This window comes from Ambystoma mexicanum, chromosome 3p (assembly GCF_040938575.1).
Source record: "Ambystoma mexicanum isolate Mex_15411 chromosome 3p, UKY_AmexF1_1, whole genome shotgun sequence".
Taxonomy (NCBI): Eukaryota; Metazoa; Chordata; class Amphibia; order Caudata; family Ambystomatidae; genus Ambystoma; species Ambystoma mexicanum.
The window spans coordinates 809752610-809766640 of record NC_090925.1 but is presented as its reverse complement, the minus strand read 5'-3'; the positions used below and the strand labels follow the sequence as shown (position 1 = coordinate 809766640).

Genomic DNA, 14031 nt, shown 5'->3' with positions numbered 1-14031 from the left:
AGTCTCCTTCACCAGCATTTGACCAATGAGCGAGTGTCAGTAGCGGCTTTTCCCACCTCTTTCATTCCCCATTCAACGCCTGCCATTGATTCTCCCACTGATTCAGCCCTTGCTAACCTTCACCTCTTCATCTCCAACACTCTGGACACCCTTTCCCCTACCATGAGGATTCACATGAAGCCTGCTTCCAAGTGCAATAGTTGGTACAATTCCGACCATGCCTTGCTGAAAAGCAAGAGCAGAGCTGCGGAACGGAAGTGGTTGGCTTCTTGCACATCCTCTGACAAACTGGCCGGCCGCCTGCTCCAAAGGCAAGAAAGATTCTCCTTCGCTCCAAGAAGCTGGCCCATATCCAAGCCCGCATCTCTGGTGCCACCAACAACACAGCTGGATTTTTCAAAATCTTTAAGTAACTCAACCAATCCTACTGCAGTCGCCACTTCTCCTCTTCCTTCCTTGGCCCTCTGAATGGCTTTGACCTCCCATTTCACATCTAAAACTCAGTACATCCAGCCCACACTCTCCTCTATCCCCCCACCTGATCTCAGGCTGCCCTTGGAACCCCTTCCCTCCTACTCTCCTCCTTCTCACCCATAGCACTGGGTGAGGTCATAAGACAGTCTGCTCTATGAAAGTCTCCTCCAAACAGATGCTTCCCTGCTCCTCCAGAACTATCAAGGACAACATTAGCTCCCTCGCTCCCTCCTTAACTGAGTTATGCAAATACTTCTTTGACACTGGCACCTTCCCACTTCATCTCAAGCACTTCTTTGTGCCCCCTCTTAAAATGTCTGTCTGCAGACCCTTCCTGCCTGGCTAACTACCACACTATCTCCACTACCCCCTTCTTGGACAAACTCCAGGAGAAGTTGGTCATCACCCAACTAATCCATCACACTGAATCCGTCGGCGGTCTCCATGACCACCAGTGTGGCTTCAGAGCAGCCAGACGCAAGGAAACTGCTCTCCTGAACCCCTGTGAAGACTTGCTCTCAAGCCTTGACTCCAACTCTCATTCTGTTCTCATTCACCTCGATCTGCCCTCAGCCTTTGACACTGCCAATCATGCCACCCTCATAAATCGCCTCTGTGATACCCTTGGCATAACAGACCGGACACTGGACTTTTTGACTTCTTTACTTTCTCATCGGCCCTCCCAGGTTCAACTTGGCCCTTTTCTCTCCTGCACCTCACTCTCTACATGTTGCATATCCTCTCTCTGTGCCTTTTCATCAACATTTACCTTGTCCCTCTCGCCCACGTGATGTCCACCTTCTCTCGTCATTTCCAGTGTTATGCTGAAGAGACAAAACTCTCATTTAAGCTTCCCTCCTCAACCTCCTCTCCTTGCTCTCTCATTCCCGACTGCCTGACTGATATTCAGGTATGATGTGCTGCTAATGATCTCTGCCTCAATGCCAGTAAGACCTTCTCATTGGGACTGCTGCCCCTTCCTTATCTCCTACTCTCCGGCCGCCCTCCTTGGGCCCTCTCCCCCCCCCTCCCTTGTGTGCGGCAAAAAACCTGGGCATCATCTTTGACTCCTCTCTCTGCTTTTCAGTTAATATCGCTGACCCTGCCAAGAAGGCCAACTTTCAGCTTCACCTCCTCAGAGGCATTCTCCCTTTCCTCACCTTCCCCCAGAAACTCAATATCTCCAGATCTCTGGTTCTCTCCAGGCTGGACTACTGCAACAGCCTCTTCCTCAATCTTCTTCTTTCCTGCCTCCGCCCTCTTCAAATAGTCCAGAATAGGACTCCAAGACTTATCCTTGGCCTCAGGCCCAGGGACTGGATCTCTCCAGCCTTAAAATCTCTCAATTGGCTTCCGTTCATTGCAAGGATCAAATTCAAAACCCTCTGTATCATTCACAATGCTTTCTGGTTCCTGGGAGCTTGCTACATCCAACTCTCTCTCCCTAAATACCTCCCTTATAGAGTTCTTTGGTCCTCTAGCTCCAATTCACTGCAGATCAGACGTTTCTTCAAGCTGAGAATGGGGGTAGATCTCTTTCTTCAGCAGGAGCCTCCCTCTGGAATGGACTCCCTGCCCATCTCGGACTTGAGCCGGATCTTCTTAAGTACCAGAAGCTTTTCAAGACTTTCCTTTTCTCCTCCTTCCCTCTCCCCCTCCCTTGCTAATTTCCCCCCTTGTTGCTGCAACTGGCTCTCGGCACCCTACGAGTCTTATAGGTGCTAGGTCCTGCTCGACCAGTGTCACCCAGCCCCCTTATCCAGCACTTGCCCGCAGGCACCCTTCCCTGACTAGCCTACTGAGTCTGGTCCGCCCCCATCCTCGCACTAATTGACCCTCACCCCTGGTACTCGGGGCACTTGGCCCTGTGGGCTCTCTCTAGCACTTGCCCAGTTCCCTGGGCCTCCTCACTCCTGCACTTCCCCCTCTTCCCTGTCCTGTATACCATCCTTCCTCCCTGTCCTGCCTCCTCCCCTTGCACCTCCTTTACTGCACTTGCCCGATCCGAATGTCACAAAGCCTAATAGGACCGTGCCTGTTGTTTTCTCCTATGCCCCCCCTCTTTTGTCTTGTGGCGCCTGGAAACACCTTTGGCCTTATGGGTGCCATACAAATCCTCAATAAATAAATAAAATAATTAAATTGTGACTCTCTTCTCTTATAATATGTATATGCTCATGGGCTTTGCAATTGGGGTTAAACTGGTCATGACTTCCCACATCCACTGAATTTAAAGGGTTTTGTTGCGTTAAATGTGGTCCACTTAACTGCACTTTTACAAACGTTTTTTCCAGTGAATTTCAAGGGTTTTGAAATACCATCCTTTGTTAGGGGCCACTAGACATGGTCTTTGGCCATAGCCAGTGACCACGGCCTTATGCCGTGTCTCCTGGACATGGTTCCCTAATATGTTTCTTTTGGACCCACAAGGCAGAAAGCTGTGGCCACTATACATGTCTTTTTGGCCCACTAGCCAGGGCCTTCACATCGAAGAAAATAAAATGGCGGTTTTTCATTTCTGAAAAGTCTCTTTGAATCAATGCACCATGGGAGACATAACTATAATTTTGAACACAATAACCCCAGCCGCCCGGGAACTCGAATTAACGCTTCATGCCCACGTTGTTTCATACCTGGTGCAATTCCATCCAGCAGTTTTGGCTGTGCACCTGAGCACAAATAAATGGGGACTAGCCGAAATGGCATTTCTTTAACTTTCTTAATAATTTTGAATTTTTTAAGGGATGTTTCCCAAAATGTCCAGTCTGGGGCAGGGGTTGGGGCGAGGCCTACGTGACAACAATAGTGTCTGTAAAATGTCATCCAAGTCCGTCAAACGAGTCAAAAGTTATTATCAATTAATTTTTCGAGTTTTCTCTGTATCTCGCTCCTCAACTACTATTGAAGCATCTTGAGCAAAGCAAATGAGTACAGCATTATTTTACCCATCGTGAATGCAGGATTAAAGTGCCAGCCTCCACAATTCTCATTTGGGTTTTAAAACTCTTTCGAGTGAACAAACAAATGAAGAGCAGTTTGAGGGGACCTGCTTCAGTCATTGTTTCACACAGAATGCAGCATTGTGAACCCTTTATCACAAACCATTTGTATCTCAAGGAGCAATAGTCCTTTCGTAGGTAGCCCTGTGATGGCTCATTAACGCCCTCATCCCTCTTATTGTAATGTTTTGTTGATACAAAGCACCACGGACGGGCAACCACTGTACTTCCTTGCTAAGCTGGGGAAGGCATTGGACAGCCAGTATTGCTTCAGAGGAACATTGCCCGGGCTTGTATCTGTTCCTGGCATCCTCTCTCCATGTTGCCGGACAAATCCCATGAAAAGAGGACAGTCCAGCAAAAGACGGGACGGTTGGCCACCGTAGGTGCGACTGCTCCAGAGTTTCCCCAGCAACAGCACTGAAAAACACCTTAGGCAAGTTGTTCAACTCTACGGTCTGTAATATAGGTTTTGAGGAGTACCTCATGTTTGTCTTGGAGGACTCGGAGGGAGGGAGGCAGCAGACGGGGTAAGGGTTTTGGAGTAAGGAGTGCGCTTATGGCCTGGGAAGGTGATCTGCAAGGGTAATGTGTCTGCTGAGGGATGTGTTGGGACCATTGAGCACGTTTCCAATGAATTGCCCTTCAGGACTACACAGATTTAGGAAACGGCATGAAGGGGAAAAAGCAAGCCTGGGAAGCCAGATTGAAATCTGCTCTGAAGGGTTTTCTGGTGAGGCTGGCATGTGGTCTATGTGAGTGATGCACCTGTCCATTTGTGGGAGAGGGAACCATTCTGGGGAATTCTGCATTTGAAGCTGGTTCTGGGTCTCCATGGGTGGATCCTCTCTGCTGCTTTTGGATGCGTCCTAGGCAATGTCCACAACTCTAGAATAGCGCTGTCCGACCACAGGTGCATATGCACATCGTTCTCTGGAGAGCTGGCTGCGTTTGAACTCAGCTATCTGAGCGGTGAACAGCATCGCGATCTCACCCTCAAAGTTCACTTATTAAAGGTAGTTAATGTGTCGTTTGTTTGAGTATTTGATTGCTGGAGAAGACTGCAGGCTTCATTGTGTTTTTTCAATCTGTCCTTTTCCCCAGGAACATTAGTCAATCCAGATACACAGCTTGCGTGGGCGAGTATCAGCTAACCTACGGCAACCCCAACGCAGTCTGCTCGACGATCCAGACGCTGATACTCCATCCCAGCTATACGGCCACGGGAGACCCCGGAGACATCATGCTGATGGAATTGAGCACACCGCTGAACTTCACAAACTACATCATGCCCATCTGTCTACCGTCCCCCTTCGTCCAGGTGCCATCTGGAACCCAGTGCTGGACCAGCGGCTGGGGACATATCAATTCTTCAGGTAAGCGCATGTGATTGGGTGTCCCTTTTACCCGTGACCAACCTTCACCAGTGGCTCATGCCGCTCACCAGACTCAGCTTTTCAGAGGGCATTTAAAGAGAACGAGACCAGAGTGTGATTTCTTCCACGTTCCTTCCATTCAGGCAATACAATTGATTGCAATTGGTTATATGAATCTGTTCGAATGTATTGCTTCCCCATGAATAACAAAGTGGAAAGTTACTTTGTGGTAGATTTCATCATTTGTTTTCTGTTAACGGTGGTCACCATCATAGCCTCCGGCCACCTGCTCACCGACACCTCCTGTGTATTTTCCCACCCCTGCGCCCTTCCACGCCCTCTTCTTATATCTCTCTATTTTACCTACCACGAAGCAACTTACCACTTTATAATTAATGGCGAAACCATGGTACACGAAGAATCGTATGCGCTCTATTCCTCTGCGGGGTAAACGGTCTAAAATATTTATGAATCCTAGAACTCAATCAATAACGTTTCCTCAAAAAATACAGAGTTTTATCAGGCATTAATAACGAGGCTCTTTACTCCACGATTACAAGTGGAAGCCTTGGAAATGACAGGAGGAAATCCCACCAGACCCAACGAGATCAGCCTATCCATTGCCCATCCACTGCCAGCTCTTGGCGTATTAAAGATCAAGGTAAATACCGGCACCCAAACCCTCTTCTCATTTTTATAAAACTCTATTGGGATTGAGTCTGGAGCAGCCGATTTCTTATTAGCCACCCTGGCAAGTGCTTTGGCGACTTCTGCAATTCTATTGCCAGATGCTGCAGCGCTTTCTAGCTTGAACCAAACTTGCCTGAGAGATTCCCGTTTGCTGTTCTTCATGCACTTCTTATAAAGAGATCTAGCTTTGGCTACTTTTTCTTGATCTCTGGGCTGCTGCCTAAATGCAAGTAAGATAATTTGTTTTGCCGTCACACATTCATTGTTGAACCACTGAGGTTTACCTGATCTGGCTTTCAGGATAGTGGGGGTTGTCCTAAATGCTATGCTGCTTGATGCAGTTATGTCTATCCAGGCTTTCCACTTATCCTGATCATTGGCCTCGATGCATAGACATATCTCCAGGTTGGGCATAACAGGCATTACCTGGGTGACCAACCATTCAGGATTCACCTGCCCCCACTGCTGCGTTTTCTACGCCGGTGCAGCAGTCTTGTTGCTCCTTGCAGGACCAACGGCTGGCCCACACCACACCATCAAAACGAAAGGGTCATGATCACTTTCGACCCTGCAGACTATCTTAAAATCTTTAATCCAGGGCCAATTCTCGTTGCCTAGTATGAAATAATCAATGGTTCAATGGTATCTTGCCTTCGCGAAGGTAAACTTCCTTGGGGCACCTGATGGAAATCTTCCATTCAATTGCCTCAACCCTATATCAATAAGGGCGTCTATGAAATTCTTGCCTTGACGATCTGCCTTAAGATCTAGCAAAACTGGTCAGTGAATGGCAAATGCCATATTCTCCTCTGCTGCACCTTCGGCAGTACCACAATAGTTGCCCATTTTTAAATTGAAGTCACCACTGAGTAGGAACTTCACTCACACTGTGGAGCTTTCAGAATTTCTTACCATATGTAGAACACCCAATAGCCTCATCAGTGACGCATCGCTGCTGCTATCGCTTAGTGCATTATAAAAATGTGCTATGTGCCATAGAGTTCCATCAGCCAATTCTACATCTACAATCAGTAGTGTTGACTAACATAAGAACAAACTAGATTTTTTGACCATCTACGATCTCCGTACATATGTAGTGAGACCGCCACACTTCCTAACTCTCAAGGTGGGTGATGCTTTCGTGCAATAGGCCACAACTTTATTCCTACAAATACTATAACCGGCCCAAGTATCCTGGAATAATAACACATCTTATGTCTCCATGAATCCCACATAATCAGGATCTTTCAGTCACAAACTCAGGCCAGCAACGTTCAATGTAACAACATTTATAGAACTCAGGCAGGTGATATCGCTGTTTGGGCCTGGATGGGGGAATATGCATACTACAACCATAGGCAGTGTCCTTCGAGCCTCTTGTGAGGGTAGACGAAAAGGGTCTGGCTTGTGTGCCCTCCAGCACAGCTTGGTTCAAGTCCATCATATCTATCGTTATGGCTGGAACTGAGAGACCATTAAAAAGATTGAATGCAGGTGCTTGTGTTTGTGCTATTCCTCTGGGTAACCACCGTGGCATCGCAGAGGGGAGCATGCCACGTATCATGAAGATGACATACAATGGGCTATTTGTCCCTACGCACTTCCACACCTTTCAGTGCCATAGCATCCACACATTTTAATATGTCTGACTGCAAATGCTGGTTTTTCACCCCAAATCTCACATTACAGCCGCCACAATACATGCAATCTTATAGAATTCTAGTTGTCGTAAAGATTTTTAACGATAAGCCAGTGATCCCCAGAACTTCCGTTACTGCTCCGATCAATGATCTCTTGTAGATAATATTTCCCCTCCTCCAGCCGACCAAGGGATCCGCCGCAGAGTTATTCATCGTGACAAGGTCACCTGCGGCTTCCAAAGTCTTTGAACTTGTAAAATACGGTATTAAGGGCTGTCCCCTTTTGTTAGCGCAGCTTACGTTCTCTGAATTTACTGTAGCCATATCAGTTGTCAATGGCACAAGCAATTTGATTAAGTTTCCCTCAATATTCAGACCAGTGCGTGGTTTCCTTAGGTCCCCCCTTGTGCGGCCTCTGCTTCCTGGCCAAAAAATGATGAGTTTTGGTACCCTCTGCAGGCGTCGATAGGGGCACGGGGATAATGCCCCTCTTAGTGGGGACATGGTTTCCCATGCTTGACCTCCCTAAGTCAGGAATTTGAATGGACATGAGGTTGGTATATATCCCGGCATCCACACTTTGGATTTTTATACTACTTTCCTTATTACTCATCGATGCTCGAAAAGCACCGTCACCGGCCAGCTTTAAGATGACTTCTAAGCATTTGTCCAGGCGCTGCTCCAGACGCAGCTCATCACCAGCTCGAAAGGCGTGAAATTTGTCGATCTGATCCTTTAAGATGACTTCTAAGCATTTGTCCAGGCGATGCTCCAGACGCAGCTCATCCCCAACTCGAGAAGATTGCAATTTGTTGATCTGATGCTTTAAGGTGACTTCTAAGCATTTGTCCAAGCGCTGCTCCAGACACAGCTCATCCTCATCTCGAGAGGCTTGCAATTTGTCGATCTGATCCTTTAATATGACTTCTAAGCCTTTGTCCAGGTGCTGCTCCAGACGCAGCTCATCACCAGCTCGAAAGGCGTGAAATTTGTTGATCTGATGCTTTAAGATGGCTTCTAAGCATTTGTCCAAGCGCTGCTCCAGACACAGCTCATCCTCAGCTCGAGAGGCTTGCAATTTGTCGATCTGATCCTTTAATATGACTTCTAAGCCTTTGTCCAGGTGCTGCTCCAGACGCAGCTCATCCCCAGCTCGAGAGGCTTGCAATTTGTCGGACTGATCCTTGATGTTGTCTATGGAGAGATTGATGTCATTCAGCCAAAGCCCCTTTATTCCCCTGTAGTCAGTAGGGAAATCTCTAGTAGAGGTGTCAACTATATCCTCATCATCTAGATTATAGTGCGTCTGAGATTTCCTGAAGTAAGGATTAACCTCCTGTGAGTTCTCCATGTGAAAGCAAAAATCTGTTCGCTCATTTGGCACTGAAGGGGCCCTCTCTGGATTGATGGTGAAATGGTTAGGGGAGCAGAGTGCACATTGGTATCTTCGTCCAGCATTATGGTGTCTTCTTGTTCTTCTTGCATGATCGACCAAGGTAGCAGAGCCTCACCAGCCACTGGGTCAAGGTTCACGTCACTAAATGCAGGCATAGGCAAATTGAGGATTATTCCATTGGATTTTCTACCAGCAGCATTGCATTTAAGGAGCTCGTCTACTTGTTCTATGTTCGTGCGCTGGATGTGGGTCTCTGGGACAATATATGACGTGGTTTGTGGCAGGTCCTGGACTCTTTCCTGTGGCAGAGATTTCCGCTACCACACAGTTCTCTGCATAATATCAATCAATCGACCTCTGGAGGGCCTCCATCTAGGACCTGTCCAGCGGTACGTATTTCCAAGTGGTGCCCTCCCTCAATCCACCTGGTGTTCCTGGTGCTCCTGGTGCTCCTGGCATTCTGCTTGGCTCGTATCTAAAATAGAGAGTTGGACCCTTGGGACAGCACAAATTGCTGTGAATCTGGGGGACTCAACGATGACGTCTCTGTGTCCCCTTGAGCCTCCAATCTCTTCGTCCCCTGTTGCTCTATCCTCCAATTTAGTAGGTGGTCACATGGCTCCTAAGCACCCACCTTATAGTTGTTTGGGAGTAGTTCCTGGCTGCTTTAACCATTTTAGATGCCTTAGCTGTGTTAGCCAGGTGCAATAGCTGGAGAGGCGCATGCCGTTTCAAAGTCTTGCTTGCCAACATTTCCCCACTTTTCTGCTTTGGCTTGGCTACCATTATCACAGCCTAGCAAGCACAACAGGGTGGGTAGAAAGGTAAGTGAGAGAGCACAACAAACGAATAGGCAGGACAAGCAACAAAACAACAAAAAAAAGCAATGGAATTCGAGTTTGGCTTTCTCATGCGCCATTTAACATTCTGCTCCTTCATCTTGTACAGCAGTTACTAGGCGGCCTTCCCATTAGCGCGCCTGTCCAAGAGTTGTGCAGCGACGGTTTTTAAGGAAATTCACTGCTCCGCTCCGCTCCACACCCCCTTCTCCACCCCCCACGAAAGAATACAAGTGCCCGAGAAAGATCAAGGAGGATGGAAAGGAGGGCAGGAGAGCAGCAAATGGTGGATTTACTTGCGTCTCTCGCAGCAGAGCGTCTCAAAGCTCTTGGTTTTTCTGTCAGTGAAGTGGCGACTGCTCTTACTTCTTTAAAAAATGGAACAGCTGCAGGGCCGGCTCTTATTCCCCACTGATTTATTTAAGGATGAGGTGAAAATCTGGGCACCAGTGCTCTGCAAAATGTTTCATGTCATTTTGAGAAGTGGTGAAATACCGGTCTCCTGGAAAGAGGCCGCAATCCTGCCAGTGTACGAAAAGGGTGCAAGGGAGTTACCAGCCAATTACCCTCCAATATTTCTTTTGGACGGTGCCGGCAAACTCTTTGGAAAACAAATTCTTAATCATCTGCAGAACTGGGCCGATTGTGTGAATGGGATTAGTCATCTCAAGGCAGGGTTGAGGTCAACTAGGGGCACAATGGACCACTGCTTTTGACTACCATGCTTATTCAGAAGTATACAGTGTTAAATAAAATGTACCTATATCTGGCCTTTCTAGACCCAAGGACCACATTTGACTTGGTCGCAAGAGACACCATCTGGCAGATCATGTTAGCTTTTAATGTTCCTGCTGACTTGGTATCAATTATTTCTTCACTCTACTCAGATGATAAAGCAAGAGTATGCTATGGTCTTGGTGGTGAGATGACCAAGGATTTGGATGTTTATATGGGTTGTGTCCTGGCGCCACTTCTATTTAACATCTATGTCCAGGAGATCATTAATGCCTTGATGGTAGGGTGCCAGGACCTCCCCCTTGGATGGCTTCAGATACATTTCCAGCACTATTTTATGCGGATCTTGCCATCCTACTAGCTTCTGCCCCTAAGGGACTAAAAAAGGCTTTGTTGATTTTCCAGAATAAATGTAAGTTCCTAAGTCTAACCCTGAACACCGAAAAATCGCAAGTGATGATCTTTAAACCCCCCTAGGCTAAAAGTAAACCGCTAATGTAAAGAGCGTGTGATTTAGCCATTGAGCAAGTCCCCTACTTTGATTACCTTGGAGTACGTTTCCAGGATAATGTTTCCTGGGGGGCACAGATTGCTCAATCTGTCATTACTTTTTCACCAGTCTTGGATTTGTACCATAAACAGGCCCTCCCAGCCTCATTGAATGGTGCAGCACTTTGGGGCATACACGTTTTAGTCAAATGAGCACCTGTGAAAACCCTTTTTATTGTTAAATTGCTGCTGCTCTCTTTCAGTGCTCCTTCTGTCTTGGTTCATTGAGAATTTAATTGTGTACCAGTAGCAGCCCAGTTATTTTTTTAAGCCAGTTCTACACTGGCTTGGAGTTTGGAACACCCCGGGAATTAAGAGCTTAAAATGGTTCCCCTCTGTGAAAAGAACTCTTTCCAATTTGATAGGATTGACCTCTGGGATAATCCACAGGGTCTCCTGTCTCAGGAAACTAAGCAGTTGAAGTGATTTATGTATTCGAGAGCCCGTGAGGCTATGATAGTAGATGCCGCCAGTTTAAAATGGGGCCCAGAGTACTTAGAACACATAATGGAGTGGGGATTTAAAGCATATTTAGATATAATGTACCTGTCCTTGAAGAGATCACTGTATTGCCTATTGCCTATAGTGTCTTTTACCTCATCTTGGAGGGGCGATGCTACTGCAAAGTGCCCACTATGTGTTTTTTTTTTTTAAATATACCCTGTTACATTTTATGTTAACTTGTGGGAAAACCTCCCGTCTGAGACGGTTATATTTGAGACCGATACTAAAGGACTCTGGCATTCTCCATGTAGTCCCTGCATTGTTGTTTTTAAGCCAGGGCTTGTCTTTAAATGTTATTGCACATTATATCTTCAGAACATGGGTGCAGAGAAACAAAGCTCTGAAGCAAGGCGGTATTAACGCCGGGACCAACGATCGAACACAATTGTTCAAATGCACAATTGACCGAATTACAAGGGTCCAAATTGACCTTTGCACAAATGAATATATATATATATATATATATATATATATATATATATATATATATATATATATATATATATATATATGCTGTTTGGGTGGGGGGTTTTGCGTTAGGTGGGGCGTTGTGGGGAGTTTCCCCCTACATATATGTAACAATGGACCTTCAAAATTCGGTCCATTGTGCTAAGGTCAATTGTCATTCGAGCAATTGTGACTAAAACAATTCGTATACAACCCTTGTTGTCATTTTATCCTTGGAGCCTGGATTTGTATGGGTTTATGAATACTCTTTGCGTCGTATGTTTCTTTTATCTGCTTTTACCAGTTTGTGTTCTGTATGTGTTGCTATGTGTTGAGATGTACTCTTGTACTGAAATAAGTACTCCTGAGCCACAGGTAGGCAACATGCTTAATGGTTAGCACCGAATAAAAGCTGAATGACTGATTTTGGGATGCACCTACAAAATCCCATTAAAAGCAAAATATTAAGAGTCAGAGCCTTCTGTAAAAAACAATCTGAAAAGTAATAAAGATTAAAAGGAAATGCACCAAAATATCGTCCTCAGAATTCCGACTCCCGAAATTCCGACTTTTTTTTCTGACCCCCCCCCTTACACCACATATATATGTGGGTGGGTATTGGATATAATAGTAGTTTTGGGGATCCTGGGGGGTCTCCCCCCGCATATGTATGTGGTGTAAAGGGGGTTGAAAAAAAAAGCAGAGGAAAAAAAGTCTGCATTTTCAGCCGTTGCAATTCTGGGGGTCGTAGTAATAACATAGATCCGATTAAACCATGTGGTTGCTCTGGGTATCGCACCATTAGAGGATTAAATGCTCAGTGCACCCAATAGTCCCGTTTTCATCACACCACTATTCCGTGTCCTGCAAAGCTCCAGCTCCGCGGTTCTAGGCTGTGCCCAGAAACTGCCAAGGTGGCAAGCCAGTGAGCGGTAGAGTTGCGCACCTAGATCGCACCAGTGAGGCTTCCACTGCAAGTGACCGCATACTGGGGAACAGCCAGCTTCTCCTGGCCATGTTGTATAGAGGGCAAATACTTTAGAAAGCAAGCGTGGGGTACCTTCTTCCACACAATGCAAAGAGCACATTGAGCAGAGTTGCCAACCACCGGTCAAGGCATCAACTGGGAGTGTGCCCAAAACGAACTTGGCATATAAAGCCGACTGTGCACGAGTTCCGGCTCCTCTTATGGGCCCTGTCGCCTTTTAGAACACCTGTGTTCAAGAGGGAAGTGGGACAAAGAGCCCTCCCGCTCCCGCTACTCGCGCCATATTTCAACCACTTCCAGAATCTGGCAGGGGGGTATTCTCACGTTGTTGAACGAGATGTAAATGTAGAAGAAGACCCTTATAAACTTGGGAAATGTTCTTCAAGGACATGGAGAGTTTCAAAAGAAGCTATTAATTGTACTAACATCGAAAACAGGCTTCATTTACAAATGTACCATATACATGTCTAATGATAACTTCCTTTATATATTGTACTCATAATAAGAACACTACATGTCTCTTACTATGAAAAATACATTATCAAAACCTAGACAAACCATAGAAGTTATTTTCTGATAGGTTGTCATTCTAAGAGAAGAGGGACAGTCAGGTACATTGCTATTTCACTCTTTCAAAATACACAAATGAGAGAGGGGAAGGGTACACAGAGCACCAATAAGGGTTCCTGGCTGCTCTGCATAAAATCAGAGCATTATGGGAACATATCAATGACCACAGATCTTTATAGTTGCTAAATATGTTTGTGATAAGAGTTGTATGCTTGAGTCACTAAGCACATAATGAATGTGGGGCGCAGATGCTCATTTAATTTTTCTTGAAGCTTACCCTAACATTTGTGTTTGCATCCATTAGTCATGTATATTGATTCTGACACCCTCAGGATTTGGATGGGAAGGCAAAAGGTCTGGAAATAATGTTTGCTTTCCCCTCACACAATCTGAGACGAGACCGGGCTAATAGGCTTAAAAGATACCTCATATCTTGGGGTAAGGATGGCTCTCCACATGGGCATCCAATGCACAGACATCCCTAGACAATTGTATACATTTAGGATTCCCTTTAAAGTAATGGGAACCTTCATGGTTCCCACTTCCTGGTTTCCAAATGTTTTCTGGCATGATTTTCCTTTGTATCATGAAGCTGAGATAGGCCAACATAAGCCCCACTGTGCAGGCTGTCCTTTTGACTGTTTTGTAGACTACCGCCAGGTCACAAATTGTGAATTATGTAACCGCCCGCTCACCCACTATCTCACTATACCCCTGCCATATAAATAAATTAATGACGTTCTCCACTGCCGATGCCAGGAGGACTGGCAGGTCTGTTGTTGCCAGTCTTCTTCCAGCTTCTCCTCTTGTCAAGTGCTCTGGAA

The 14031-nt window shown here is 46.1% G+C and overlaps 1 protein-coding gene across 1 annotated transcript in view; it reads left to right on the top strand.

Annotated features, from left to right (window-relative positions):
• The window catches only part of LOC138580917 (serine protease 27-like), a 129801-nt gene that overhangs the window by 106298 nt on the left and 9472 nt on the right, over positions 1-14031 (top strand). The window contains exon 4 of the mRNA XM_069651846.1: positions 4578-4849. Within this exon, the coding sequence (XP_069507947.1) occupies positions 4578-4849 (272 nt within the window). The remainder of the gene's footprint in view (positions 1-4577; positions 4850-14031) is intronic.